At 43.0% G+C, this 14,923-nt stretch overlaps 1 protein-coding gene across 4 annotated transcripts in view; it reads right to left on the minus strand.

The window, feature by feature from the left end:
• OTUD7B (OTU deubiquitinase 7B) overlaps window positions 1-14,923 on the minus strand; it is a 72,908-nt gene that overhangs the window by 6,490 nt on the left and 51,495 nt on the right. For all 4 annotated transcript variants that reach the window (XM_003892559.4, XM_009180251.3, XM_017946730.3 and 1 more), the window contains exons 7-11: window positions 12,266-12,378; window positions 3,174-3,301; window positions 2,713-2,862; window positions 2,044-2,158; window positions 339-423 (exon numbers count right to left, since the gene is read on the minus strand). In XM_003892559.4, the coding sequence (XP_003892608.2) occupies window positions 339-423; window positions 2,044-2,158; window positions 2,713-2,862; window positions 3,174-3,301; window positions 12,266-12,378 (591 nt within the window). The remainder of the gene's footprint in view (window positions 1-338; window positions 424-2,043; window positions 2,159-2,712; window positions 2,863-3,173; window positions 3,302-12,265; window positions 12,379-14,923) is intronic.

The raw sequence follows: 14,923 nt of genomic DNA on the forward strand, positions 1-14,923 counted from the left end.
TGGCACATGCCTGTAATCCCAGCTACTCAGGAGGCTGAGGCAGGAGAATCGCTTGAACCCAGGAGGCGGAGGTTGCAATGAGCCAAGATTGTGCCATTGCACTCCAGCCTGGGCGACAGAGCAAGACTCCAACTCAAAAAATATAAATAAATAAAAAATACAATAAAAACAGGAAAAAGTGTCTTTGGAACTTATTTGACATCTTCTAGTTACTTCTAACCTTGAATTGTAAGCCACCACTCAGAATAGATTCAGAAGGAAACCATCCCAGATCTCCTTGTTCTGTCACTGAAAATGAAATGCAGACACACCAGGGTAGATATGGGAGAAGTCTTCACCTGTGCATCAGAGGACAGTGGGATCCACTTCACATTCATGTAGCTATGCAGCAGATGCAATTTGACCTCTAGGGACAGAATTACACTATGAAAAAGAGAAAAAAAAAATTCACTGTGACCTTTCAAAAGCAAAGCAATTTGATATAGTTGGGAGAAAGGGTGGGAGAGGGCTACATGGCTTAGGACTCAAATAGGGTTGGGTTTGAACTATTTCTCCACTAATTAATAAGCTTTATGACCTTAAGCAAGTCACTTCAACCTCCCTGAAACTCAGTTGCAGCTAAGAATGGGTATAGATAATATCTATCTTGCAGGGTTGTTGTAAAGATTAAAATAGTGTTTGGAAGGAGCCCAGCACAGTGTCTGGAAAATGGAAAATACTAGACAGTAGCCATTATTATTGTTGTTGTTGTAAATATTATTTAGAAGGAGCTTTTGATAATTAGGTGAGAGATTATTTTTAAAAAGTCATAAACTCTGGATTTTAAAATCAAACTCTCTTAGCTGGGACCCAGTGGCAGGAGCCCAGAGAGGAAAGTGCTGGGTAAGTACTAAGGGAGGAGCTTTTGCATTCATACACTCTCCATCAGGAAGTTGATGGAGGAGGCAGAAGGAAAGCTTAACAAGCCATAGGGAGGTAGAGTGGGGGCTGAGAGGGTAGGGAACATATTTATCTTGCTATTAGTTTAAATTCCAGAAGGGCAAAAACTCAGAGCAAACTATTTTGATCACTTATTTATTTATTTATTTATTTTGGATGGAGTTTCGCTCTTGTTGCCCATACTGGAGTGTAATGGCACCATCTCAGCTCACCGCAACCTCTGCCTCCTGGGTTCAAGTGATTCTCCTGCGTCAGCCTCCCGAGTAGCTGGGATTATAGACATGCGCCACCACGCCTCGCTAATTTTGTATTTTTAGTAGAGACGAGGTTTCTCCATGTTGACCAGGCTGGTCTCAAACTCCCGACCTCAGGTGATTCGCCCGCCTCAGCCTCCCAACATGCTGGGATTACAGGCATGAGCCACCGCGTCCAGCCTTGATCAACTCTTTAAAACTCCTCTCACTTGGGCTAAGATAAGTGATTTGATTCTCCTGATTTTCTTTCTTTCTTTCTTTCTTTTTTTTGAGACAGAGTCTCACTCTGTCACCCAGGTTGGAGTGCAGTGGCACGATGTCGGCTCACTGCAACCTCCAGCTCCCGAGTTCAAGTGATTCTGCTACCTCAGCCTCCCAAGTAGCCGGGACTACAGGTGCACGCTACCACACCCAGTTAACTTTTTTATTTTTAGTAGAAACGAGGTTTCACCATATTGACAAGGCTGGTCTTGAACTCCTGACCTCGTGATCCACCCACCTCGGCCTCCCAAAGTGCTGGGATTACAGGCATAAGCCACCACGCCCGGCCTTATTATCCTGATTTTCTGATTACTCTTTTAGGAATGAATCAGTACATGAACACTTTTCCTATTGTAAGAAAAGAACAAGTTGAGATGCTAGGATTCCCATCTCTTTCAGAGGGAGAAAAAGCAGCTACACCATGAAAGAGTCCCGGTGCCCAACCTGTCCTCTACCTCCCCATCTTCACAAAACTCGCCTTAGCTTGTGACCGTCTTGCCTGAGCTGAGGAAAAATCCCGGGGAGATGGATGCTGCATGTGGAAGAAATCCCAGCTACAAAGTAGATGAAAAGACTAGGCCTGGCTTACCTGGCCAGTCGGACATTGTCATTATCATCTTTGCCCCACTCCCATCCTTTTCCAGGGTCCACAGCAAAGTGCAAGGGCAGCAGCTTATACTCTGAATCTGTAAGTGGGATCACAGCTGGGGAGGAAGAAACATATCATTAAGGAATTTCCTTGAGAGAGAAAGGCAACTGAACACAGACTTACTTCACTAAAATCATACTAAGATCTTTAATTGTAGTCACTTCTCAGTTCTTACATGTGAATTAGCCCAGCATTAAAACTAATTGGCTAGTTTTCCCGCTACCACACAGCACATATTTTAGGCCACAAATCTCCCTGAGTCCCCACCAGTCAGTTAACTAACTCTCACGATGTTCTTTCCAGTTAATGTATATTCAGATAATTCAGTCATAATTTAACACAAATTAGAAAAGCATCATTTAGAAGCTCTTACCACCTTAATCATAAGCCTTTACTCCAGAAGTGGGAATATAGGTCTTGCTTTACTCCCAAACCCCCACTTTTTTTTTTTTTAATTTGAAAACTCTGGCATAACTTATAGCTTAATAAAACAGTATCAACATGTGCTGTCTGGGCTTGCATGTCACTTAATTCTTTCCTCCTACATTAGATCTCATTCAAGTTTTTCAAGTAAAAATAATGCAGACCAAAAGACATGTCATTCAGCACCTTGTTCCTTGGTATTCTCCTTCTGCTCCATGGACACGAGTGCAGAAAAGTGGGCCTGATCATATGCGAGCACCAGAGGGGAGCGGTGACATTGGCTGGCTGGGACCTCCAAAGGCAGATAGATTCCTCCAAAGGGAATAGGGGCAAATGCTGCAGGAAGCCATGAAGATTATTATGAAGGCTATGTTTCTGCCTAGTGGACAATCCCTTCATCGCATTCTGCCAACTGAGCCCCTGCTTTCATTCCAACATGTTTAATAATTCTTTCCTAAGAAGCCCTGTCAACTAATCCCAATTGCTTTACTCAGAATCTCTTGAGAATTTTGCACTATTCTAATTGATAACTTGCTTTTTCCCCAAGGGTCTATATATCCCCTTTCCTGCCTTCCTTCCAATGCTTAGCCTAAGGCTCTGCAAAAGGGGGTGCTCGGGATGGAGTGAGGACTGACTGGCTGACTCACCTTCCCCTCCGGAGTCCCTCAGCATGGTGTCTGCCACGACGACTATGGGCCTCCTAAGCACATGAGCAAGGACAAAGACGTGAAACTCTTCAAGGCTCTCATATACAGGCTCCTCAGAACTCTCCACCCTGGAACAGCGGGAGGGGAAGAGAGTGGAAGGGGTGCGGTAAAAATGAGAGAGTAGAAACAGGAGACCCTGAAGACCAGTTCTGCAGAAAGGGAAAAGAAGAATGCCCTTTCCTGGTTTTCCAATCTTAAGGCTGCCACTGATGTAGCTGATTATTTTATGCTACCATAGCTGTTTCTACTTCCTTTTCACATATGGGGAAATCCAAGAAAAGAGATTTGAAGTCTCTGGGGTTAAAGCAGTGTTAGGAATTTGGAGGTAATCCCTATCTCTTAATATTCCTCCTGTTCAATAGCCTCTCTCCATTCTCTTTATCCAGTAGCTCAATACACAACTGCATAGCTTCATCCTACTTACTTCATATACTACAACCACCCACACATCACACTCATGTCTTATAAAAACGACCAAACACAATTCCTTTCCTATGTTCCTTCACTTAAAGAACAGCCTCACCATCTATCCAGTAGCCCAATCAGAAATTTGTGGAATATTTACTGTGCTTTTATCTCTCACCTTCCAGTAATCACGTGGTTTCACCAATCCCATTTCCTGTGTGTTTCTTTTATCTGTCTCCCATGGCCTATCTTCAGTCTACCTCACTGTTCACATCCATGGCCCTTTCCTGGATTACTACAACTGCCTCTTATCTCACTCCTTTCCACTTCATTAACCAGTGGAGTCAGTGTGTTCAAATATGGAGGGACAAATTTGCTCCTGTCATTCACATACTCAATATTCAATGGCTTCCACCCCCTAAAGCAATTTTATTCAATACTGGATGCTTATTACAAACAAAGATTTCTGGGCCTTACCTCTGTCCAACTCAACTGGACTTTTCTGGGGTGGAGGTCCAGAAATTAGCATTTTAAATAGCTCTCCCAGATTATTCTTATGTACAACCAAATCTGGATAGGTTATAATTTTTAACCATTATGGAAAATTTCAAAATTTTAAACACATTCAATACTAGAAATGATAGTATACTAAACACTCATGCATCCATCACCCAGCTTTAACAATTATAAACACATGGTCAACCTTTTTTTTTCCTTTAAAGAGAAAGTTTATTACAGCATATTACAGGCTTGTGTCAGTACTAAATGGATCAATAAACAGATTCTAGGCTGCACTTTCAGGAATGCACCCAAAGCTACTCCTCAGATCTAGGGTAGCATGGGAACTGCTTGCTGCTCCTGCACATTTTTTTTTTTTATACTTTAAGTTCTAGGGTACATGTGCACAATGTGCAGGTTTGTTTTACATGTCTATATGCGCCATGTTGGTGTGCTGCACCCATTAACTTGTCATTTACATTAGGTATATCTCCTAATGCTATCCCTCCCCCCTCCCCCCACCCCACAACAGGCCCTGGTGTGTGATGTTCCCCACCCTATGTCCAAGTGTTCTCATTGTTCAATTCCCACCTATGAGTGAGAACACGCAGTGTTTGGTTTTCTCTCCTTGCGATAGTTTGCTCAGAATGATGGCTTCCAGCTTCATCCATGTCCCTGCAAAGGACATGAACTCATGCTTTTTTATGGCTGCAGAGTATTCCATGGTGTGTATGTGCCACATTTTCTTAATCCAATCTATCATTGATGGACATTTGGGTTGGTTCCAGGTCTTTACTATCGTGAATAGTGCCACAATACACATACGTGTGCATGTGTCTTTACAGCAGCATGACTTATAATCCTTTGGGTATATACCCAGTAACGGGATGGCTGGGTCAAATGGTATTTCTAGTTCTAGATCCTTGAGGAATCGCCACACTGTCTTCCACAATGGTTGAACTAGTTCACAGTCCCACCAACAGTGTACGTGTTCCTATTTCTCCACATCCTCTCCAGCACCTGTTGTTTCCTGACTTTTTAATGATCGCCATTCTAACTGGTGTGAGATGGTATCTCATTGTGGTTTTGATTTGCATTTCTCTGATGGCCAGTGATGATGAGCATTTTTTCATGCGTCTTTTGGCTGCATAAATGTCTCCTTTTGAGAAGTGTCTGTTCATATCCTTCACCCACTTTTTGATGGAGTTGTTTTTTTCTTGTAAATTTGTTTGAGTTCTTTGTAGATTCTGGATAGTAGCCCTTTGCCAGATGGGTAGGTTGTAAAAATTTTCTCCCATTCTGTAGGTTGCCTGTTCACTCTGATGGTGGTTCCTTTTGCTGTGCAGAAGCTCTTTAGTTTAATTAGATCCCATTTGTCTATTTGGGCTTTTGTTGCCATTGCTTTTGGTGTTTTAGACATGAAGCCCGTGCCCATGCCTGTGTCCTGAATGGTATTGCCTAGGTTTTGTTCTAGGGTTTTTACGGTTGTAGGTCTAACATTTAAGTCTTTAATCCATCTTGAATTAATTTTTGTATAAGATGTAAGGAAGGGATCCAGTTTCAGCTTTCTACTTACAGCTAGCCAGTGTTTCCAGCACCATTTATTAAATAGGGAATCCTTTCCCCATTTCTTGTTTTTGTCAGGTTTGTCAAAGATCAGATGGTTGTACATGTGTGGTATTATTTCTGAGGGCTCTGTTCTGTTCCATTCGTCTACATCTCTGTTTTGGTGCCAGTACCATGCTGTTTTGGTTACTATAGGCTTGTAGTATAGTTTGAAGTCAGGTAGCATGATGCCTCCAGTTTTGTTCTTTTGGCTTAGGATTGTCTTGGCAATGAGGGCTCTTTTTCGGTTCCATACAGACTTTAAAGTAGTTTTTTCCAATTCTGTGAAGAAAGTCACTGGTAGCTTGATGGGGATGGCATTGAATCTATAAATTACCTTGGGCAGTATGGCCATTTTCACGATATTGATTCTTCCTATCCATGAGTATGGAATGTTCTTCCATTTGTTTGTGTCCTCTTTTATTTCGTTAAGCAGTGGTTTGTAGTTCTTGAAGAGGTCCTTCATATCCCTTGTAAGTTGGATTCCTAGGTATTTTATTCTCTTTGAAGCAATTGTGAATAGGAGTTCACTCATGATTTGGCTCTCTGTTTGTCTATTATTGCTGTATAAGAATGCTTGTGATTTTTGCACATTGATTTTGTATCCTGAGACTTTGCTGAAGTTGCTTATCAGCTTAAGGAGATTTTGGGCTGAGACGACGGGGTTTTCTAAATATACAATCATGTCATCTGCAAACAGGGACAATTTGACTTCCTCTTTTCCTGATTGGATACCCTTTATTTCTTTCTCCTGCCTGATTGCCCTGGCCAGAACGTCTAACACTATGTTGAATAGGAATGGTGAGAAAGGGCATCCCTGTCTTGTGCCCTGGAAGTTTTCAAAGGGAATGCTTCCAGTTTTTGCCTATTCAGTATGACATTGGCTGTGGGTTTGTCATGAATAGCTCTTATTATTTTGAGATATGTCTCATCAATATATAGTTTATTGAGAGTTTTTAGCATGAAGAGCTGTTGAATTTTGTCGAAGGTCTTTTCTGCATCTACTGAGATAATCATGTGGTTTTTGTCTTTGGTTCTGTTTATATGATGGACTATGTTTATTCATTTGCATATATTGAACCAGTCTTGCATCCCAGGGATGAAGCCAACTTGATCTTGGTGGATAAGATTTTTGATGTGCTGCTGGATTCGGTTTGCCAGTATTCTATTGAGGATTTATGCATCAATGTTCATCAGGGATATTGGTCTAAAATTCTTTTTTGTTGTGTCTCTGCCAGGCTTTGCTATCCGGATGATGCTGGCCTCATAAAATGAGTTAGGGAGGATTCCTTCTTTTTCTATTGATTGGAATAGTTTCAGAAGGAATGGTACCAACTCCTCCTTGTACCTCTGGTAGAATTCGGCTGTGAATCCGTCTCGTCCTGGACTTTTTTTGATTGGTAGGCTATTAATTATTGCCTCAATTTCGAGCCTGCTATTGGTCTATTCAGGGATTCAACTTCTTCCTGTTTTAGTCTTGGGAGGGTGTATGTGTCCAGGAATGTATCCATTTCTTCTAGATTTTCTAGTTTATTTGCTTAGAGGTGTTTATAGTATTCTCTGATGGTAGTTTGTATTTCTGTGGGATCGGTGGTGATATCCCCTTTATCATTTTTTATTGCATCTATTTGATTCTTCTCTCTTCTTTATTAGTCTTGCTAGTGGTCTATCAATTTTGTTGATCTTTTCAAAGAAACAGCTCCTGGATTCATTGATTTTTTTAAGGGTTTTTAGTATCTCTATCTCCTTCAGTTCTGCTCTGATCTTAGTTATTTCTTGCCTTCTGCTAGCTTTTGAATGTGTTTGCTCTTGCTTCTCTAGTTCTTTAATTGTGATGTGAGGGTGTCAATTTTAGATCTTTCCTGCTTTCCCTTGTGGGCATTTAGTGCTACAAATTTCCCTCTACACACTGCTTTAACTGTGTCCCAGAGATTCCGGTATGTTATGTCTTTGTTCTCATTGGTTTCAAAGAACATCTTTATTTCTGCCTTCATTTCGTTATGTACGCAGTAGTCATTCAGGAGCAGGTTGTTCAGTTTCCATGCAGTTGAGCAGTTCTGAGTGAGTTTCTTAATCCTGAGTTCTAATTTGATTACACTGTGGTCTGAGAGACAGTTTGTTATAATTTCTGTTCTTTTACATTTGCTGAGAAGTGCTTTACTTCCAACTATGTGGTCAGTTTCGGAATAACTGCAATGTGGTGCTAAGAAGAATCTATATTCCGTTGATTTGGGGTGGAGAGTTCTGTAGATGTCTATTAGGTCTGCTTGGTGCAGAGCTAAGTTTAAGTCCTGGATATCCTTATTAATTTTCTGTCTCGATCTGTCTAATGTTGACAGTGGGGTATTAAAGTCTCCCATTACTATTGTATGGGAGCCTAAGTCTCCTTGTAGGTCTCTAAGGATTTGTTTTATGAATCTGGGTGCTCCTGTATTGGGTGCATATATATTTAAGATAGTTAGCTCTTCCTGTTGAATTGATCCCTTTACCATTTTGTAATGGCCTTCTTTGTCTCTTTTGATCTTTGTCGGTTTAAAGTCTGTTTTATCAGAGACTAGGATTGTAACCCCTGCTTTCTTGTTTTCCATTTGCTTGGTAGATCTTCCTCCATCCCTTTATTTTGAGCCTATGTGTGTCTCTGCACCTGAATACAGCACACTGATGGGTCTTGACTCTTTATCCAATTTGCCAGTCTGCGTCTTTTACTTGGAGCATTTAGCCCATTTACTTTTTTTTTTTTTTTTTTTTGAGACAGAGTCTTGCTCTGTCACCCAGGCTGGAGTGCAGTGGCCAGATCTCGGCTCACTGCAAGCTCCGCCTCCTGGGTTCACGCCATTCTCCTGCCTCAGCCTCCCGAGTAGCTGGGACTACAGGCGCCCACCACCTCGCCCAGCTAGTTTTTTGTATTTTTTAGTAGAGACGGGGTTTCACCGTGTTAGCCAGGATGGTCTCGATCTCCTGACCTCATGATCCACCCGTCTCAGCCTCCCAAAGTGCTGGGATTACAGGCTTGAGCCACCGCACCTGGCCGCCCATTTACATTTAAGGTTAATACTGTTATGTGTGAATTTGATCCTGTCATTATGATGTTAGCTGGTTATTTTGCTTGTTAGTTGATGCAGTTTCTTCCTAGCATCAATAGTCTTTACATTTTGGCATGTTTTTGCAGTGGCTGGTACCGGTTGTTCCTTTCCATGTTTAGTGCTTCCTTCAGGAGCTCTTGTAAGGCAGGCCTGGTGGTGACAAAATTTCTCCTCATTTGCTTGTCTGTAAAGGATTTTATTTCTCATTCACTTATGAAGCTTATTTGGCTGGATATGAAATTCTGGGTTGAAAATTCTTTTCTTTAAGAATGTTGAATATTGGCTGCCACTCTCTTCTGGCTTGTAGCGTTTCTGCTGAGAGATCTGCTGTTAGTCTGATGGGCTTCCCTTTGTGGGTAACCCGACCTTTCTCTCTGACTGCCCTTAACATTTTCTCCTTCATTTGTATTTTGGTGAATCTGACAATTATGTATCTTGGAGTTGCTCTTCTCAAGGAGTATCTTTGTGGTGTTCTCTGTATTTCCTGAATTTGAACGTTGGCCTGCCTTGCTAAGTTGGGGAAGTTCTCCTGAATAATATCCTGAAGAGTGTTTTCCAGCTTGGTTCCATTCTCCTCGTCATTTTCAGGTACACCTATCAGACATAGATTTGGTCTTTTCACATAGTCCTATATTTCTTGGAGGCTTTATTCGTTTCTTTTTACTCTTTTTTCTCTGAACTTCTCGCTTCATTTCATTCATTTGATCTTCAATCACTGATACCCTTTCTTCCACTTGATCGAATTGGCTACTAAAGCTTGTGCATGCATCGCATAGTTCTCGTGCCATGGTTTTCAGCTCCATCAGATCATTTAAAGACTTCTCTACGTTGTTTATTCTAGTTAGTCATTCGTCTAATCTTTTTTCAAGGTTTTTAGCTTCTTTGTGATGGGTTCAAACATCCTCCTTTAGCTCAGAGTTTGTTATTACCAATCGTCTGAAGCCTTCTCTCAACCTGTCAAAGTCATTCTCCGTCCAGCTTTTTTCTGTTGCTGGAGAGGAGCTGCGTTACTTTGGAGGAGAAGAGGCACTCTGATTTTTAGAATTTTCAGCTTTTCTGCTCTGGTTTCTCCCCATCTTTGTGGTTTTATCTACCTTTGGTCTTTGATGATGGTGATATACAGATGGGGTTTTGGTGTGGATGTCCTTTCTGTTCGTTAGTTTTCCTTCTAACAGTCAGGACCCTCAGCTGCAGGTCTGTTGGAGTTTGCTGGAGGTCCACTCCAGACCCTGTTTGCCTGGGTATCACCAGTGGAGGCTGCAGAACAGCAAATATTGCAGAACGGTAAATGTTCCTGCCTGATCCTTCCTCTGGAAGCTTCGTCTCACAGCGGCACCCAGCTGTATGAGAGGTTAGTTGGCCCCTACTGGGAGGTGTCTCCCAGTTAGGCTACTCGGGGGTCAGGGACCCACTTGAGGAGGGAGTCTGTCCATTCTCAGATCTCGAACTCCGTGCTGGAAGAACCACTACTCTCTTCAAAGCTGTCAGACAGGGACGTTTAAGTCTGCAGAAGTTTCTGCTGCCTTTTGTTCAGCTATGCCCTGCCCACAGAAGTGGAGTCTACAGAGGCAGGCAGGCCTCCTTGAGCTGCGGTGGGCTCCCCCAAGTTCGAGCTTCCCAGTCACTTTTTTTACCCACTCACGCCTCAGTAATGGTGGATGCCCCTCCCCCAACCTCGCTGCCGCCTTGCAGTTCAATCTCAGACTGCTGTGCTAGCAGTAAGCAAGGTTCCATGGGCGTGGGACCCTCCAAGCCAGGCGCGGGATATAATCTCCTGGTGTGCCATTTGCTAAGACCGTTGGAAAAGCGCACTATTAGGGTGGGAGTGTCCCAATTTTCCGGGTACCGTCTGTCACGGCTTCCCTTGGCTAGGAAAGGGAATTCGCCAACCCCTTGCACTTCCCAGGTGAGGTGATGCCCCGCCCTGCTTCAGCTCACACTCCATGGGCTACACCCACTGTCCGACAAGCCCCAGTGAGATGAACCCGGTACCTCAGTTGGAAATGCAGAAATCATCCCTCTTCTGCGTCACTCAAGCTGGGAGCTGTAGATTGGAGCTGTTGCTATTCAGCCATCTTCAACACATGGTCAACCTTGTTTCACTACGCCTCAAATCTATTTACCTCCCTCCCCCACCACGGGGCTCCCACCAGATTATTTTGAAGCAAATCCTGGACGTTATGTAATTTCATCTGTTTTTATTTTATTTCAGTTTCTATCTCTAAAAAAATAAAGGACTACCTTTTTATTTTTTATTTTTTGAGATGGAGTCTCACTCTGTCGCCAGGGCTGGAGTACAGTGGCGTGATCTCAGCTGACTGCAATCTCTGCCTCCTGGGTTCAAGCAATTCTCCTGCCTTAGCCTCTCAAGTAGCTGGGATTACAGCCGCCCAGCACCACGCCCAGCTAATTTTTTGTATTTTTAGTAGAGACGGGGTTTCACCATGTTGGCCAGGCTGGTCTCGAATTCCCAACCACCTCGGCCTCCCAAAGTGCTGGGATTATAGGCATGAGCCACTGCGCCTGGCCAGGACTACCTTTTTAAACAACCACTATACCATTAATATCACACTTTATAATTTTAACAGTAATCAAACACAGAGACATTGTTCACATTTCCTTAATTGTGCACCACCATGCCTGGCTAATTTTCTTTTTTTTTTTTTTTTTTTTTTTTTTGGAAAGATGTGGTCTCACTGGCCAGGCATGGTGGCTCACGCCTGTAATCCCAGCACTTTGGGAGGCCAAGGTAGGTGGATCACTTGAGGCCAGGAGTTTGAGATCACCCTGGCCAAAATGGTGAAACCCTGTCTCTAATAAAAACATGAAAATTAGCTGGGCGTGCTGGCACACACCTGTAGTCCCAGCTACTTGGGAGGTTGAAACAGAGAATCACTGGAACCCGGGAGGCAGAGGATGCAGTGAGCAGAGATCACACCACTGCACTCCAGCCTGGGCAACAGAGTGAGATTCTGTCTCAAAAAAAAATAAAAAAGAAAAGAAAAAAAAAAGAAATGGGGTCTCACTATGTTACCCAGGCTGGTTTCGAACTCCTGGGCTCACGCGATCCTCCTGCCTCAGCCTTTCAAAGTGCTGAGATTACAGGCGTGAGACACCGCACCCAGCCTGATATGTCTTTTTACTGCATTTAAACCTACAAGTTCCTTGTCCCTTTTTATTTTCCTTGCAGTTTACTTACTGAAGATACTGGGTCATTTGTCCTGAAGTTTCCAAAGTCTAGATGAGCTACTTTATATTCCAGTTCAATACTGAACTACCTGTAGTTCCTAAACATCATGTTGTTACACTTTTGTGCCATTAGCATAGCTCCTCCCTTTCCTTCTAATATCCTCTTAGCACAGAGCTCTCTAGACAGTGGGCTGTGGAAGCCCAGTGAGGACTCTATGAAGGTTTCCCGCTCCCCAACTTAGCCATACTTACCCACCACAGTTGGCTCCATTGGTACCTAGATGCATTCGGGGTTCACTTGAGGCAAGCTTGATCAGTTCATTCCACTCCTTCTGCCATTCATCCTCTGTGTATACCAGCCCTGACTGTGTGAAGGACAGGCAGGGAACATCAGGCAATTAGAGGCTGGGTTCTAAGAGGCAATACCTATTCTACCTTACTCACTGTTACTCCACTCCCTAATCCCTTAGCACTTGGTTTACAAATTATACTACAAAGTCAAATCTCTTCCCTCTTTTACAGTCAAGATCCATGAATGAATAGTCTATGACTATTACACTTCTTTATCATCCATTCTTTTTTGACCTATTGCAATCTGTCCCGTTTCTGCACTCCATCCTGCTCACCCACCTGCCACATACCATTTCACCTACCTGATTTTGGTAAAGAACAATGACCTTCTAATTGCCAAATTCAGTGGACCCTGGTTCTCATCTTAGCCTTCCCACAGGTTATTTTCCTTTTTAAATTTTCTTCACCATTAGCTTCCATAAGATTGCTTACTATTTCTCTAAACTCTGTCTGCTCCCAAAACAGTTGTGGTGTGTCAATGATTTTCGCCTTGGTTCCCTCTGGGTGATCTCTTCTACTGCCATAATCTCACCCACTACCATCTGTATGGTATATACCATCTATCTCCAGTCCAGATTTATTAATTTCTTTTCTTTTTTTTTTTTCCAGACAGAGTCACCCAGGCTGGAGTGCAATGGCACAATCTTGGCTCACTGCAACCTTCACCTCCTGGGTTCAAATGATTCTCCTGCCTCAGCCTCCCTAGTAGCTGGGATTACAGCACCTACCAACATACCCAGCTAATTTTTGTATTTTTAGTAGAGACAGGCTTTCACCATGTTGGCCAGGCTGGTCTCAAACTCCTGACCTGGTGATCCACCTGCCTCAACCACCCAAAATGCTGGGATTACAGGCATGAGCCACTGCACCCAGTCTAGACTTCTTAATTTCTATATTCATATATCCAGCTACCTACTGGAGAATGCCACCTGCCCATGGCTACCTCAACTCTGTAGTCAAAATAGAACTCCTGTTTTTTCCCAAACCCACTCTTCTTTCTATTTTCCTACCTTAGTGAATAGAACCAACTATCACCCAAACATCCAAGCTCAAAACCAAGGAATTATTTAATATTCCTCTCTTTCTTTCACCCACCCTACATCTGGATACCTTCGTGGTTTTTTTGTTTTTTTTTTTTTTGTTTTTTTTTGAGATGGAGTCTCGCTCTGTCGCCCAGGCTGTAGTACAGAGGAACAATCTCGGCTCACTGCAACCTCCATCTCCTGGGTTCAAGCGATTCTCTTGCCTCAGCCTCCCAAATAGAAACGCTGCATACAAAGCCTACCTCCTGGCCCCTACCCACTTCTCTAGTCAGATATATCTCACTGAATTAGCTGTAGTTCCTGAAATGTACCGTGTTGTTTTATACCACTGAGCTTTTGTCTAAGTTGTTCCTTCTGCCTGGAGTAGTTCACTTTCTACTGACCTTGTGAACAATTTCTCAACTTTTAGGACAGAACCCAAGTATCATTCCTCTAAATAGTCTCCTATATCTCCCTTGGTAGTCAACCACTCCTTCCTTTGTATCCTCTCTCCCTAACTGCTATAGAGTTGTTTTTTGTTGTTGTTGTTTTTGTTTGTTTGTTTTGAGACAAAGTCTTGCTCTGTCACCCAGGATGGAGTGCAGTGGCATGATCTTGGCTCACTGCAACCTCTACCTCTCAGGTTCAAGCAATTCTCCTGCCTCAGCCTCCTGAGTAGCTGGGACTACACATGCATGCCACCATGCCTGGCTAGTTTTGTATTTTTAGTAGAGATGGGGTTTCACCATGTTGGCCAGGCTAGTCTCGAACTACTAACAGGTGATCCACCTGCCTTGGCCTCCCAAAGTGCTGGGATTACAGGCATGAGCAAGCGCACCCGGCCGGCATTAACTGCTACAGAGACGTCTATCATGAGAGTCATACATGTTATAACCTGTTGCAATTATATATTTACATGTCCATCTTCTCCTCTACTCTAGGATCAGGTTTTATGCAATACGCCCAAGGTCTATTTTGTGACTGTAATCAATAAACAAATGCTAAGTGAAACTACAATTTTTACCAAAGAGACCAGGCAATGGTACAAGCAATTTTAAAACACGTTGGCTTTAGGATGTATATAATGATAAGGGAAATAAGTTTACCTTATTCATTTTATTTGGCTGACATTAGTATTAAAACGAGTCTACACTGCTTAACCGCACACTGACAGAGTAGAAGGAATCACTGGAAACATGAGGGGGACTGGGAACAAATTTAATTGGAAATTTTTTAATGATACCGCTATTTGACACATTTCAACTTGTAAAATGCTATCACAAATTTTACTTCAATTAAAAATAAAGAGAGCAGGCTGGGCACGGTGGCTCACGCCTGTAATCCCAGCACTCTGGGAGGCCAAGGCGGGCAGATCACGAGGTCAGGAGATTGAGACCATCCTGGCTAACACGGTGAAACCCCGTCTCTACTAAAAAGTACAAAAAACTAGCCGGGCGTAGTGGCGGGCACCTGTAGTCCCAGCTACTCAAGAGGCTGAGGCAGGAGAATGGCATGAACCCGGGAGGCAGAGTTTGCA

The sequence above is a fragment of the Papio anubis genome, chromosome 1 (genome assembly GCF_008728515.1).
Source record: "Papio anubis isolate 15944 chromosome 1, Panubis1.0, whole genome shotgun sequence".
Lineage (NCBI taxonomy): Eukaryota > Metazoa > Chordata > Mammalia > Primates > Cercopithecidae > Papio > Papio anubis.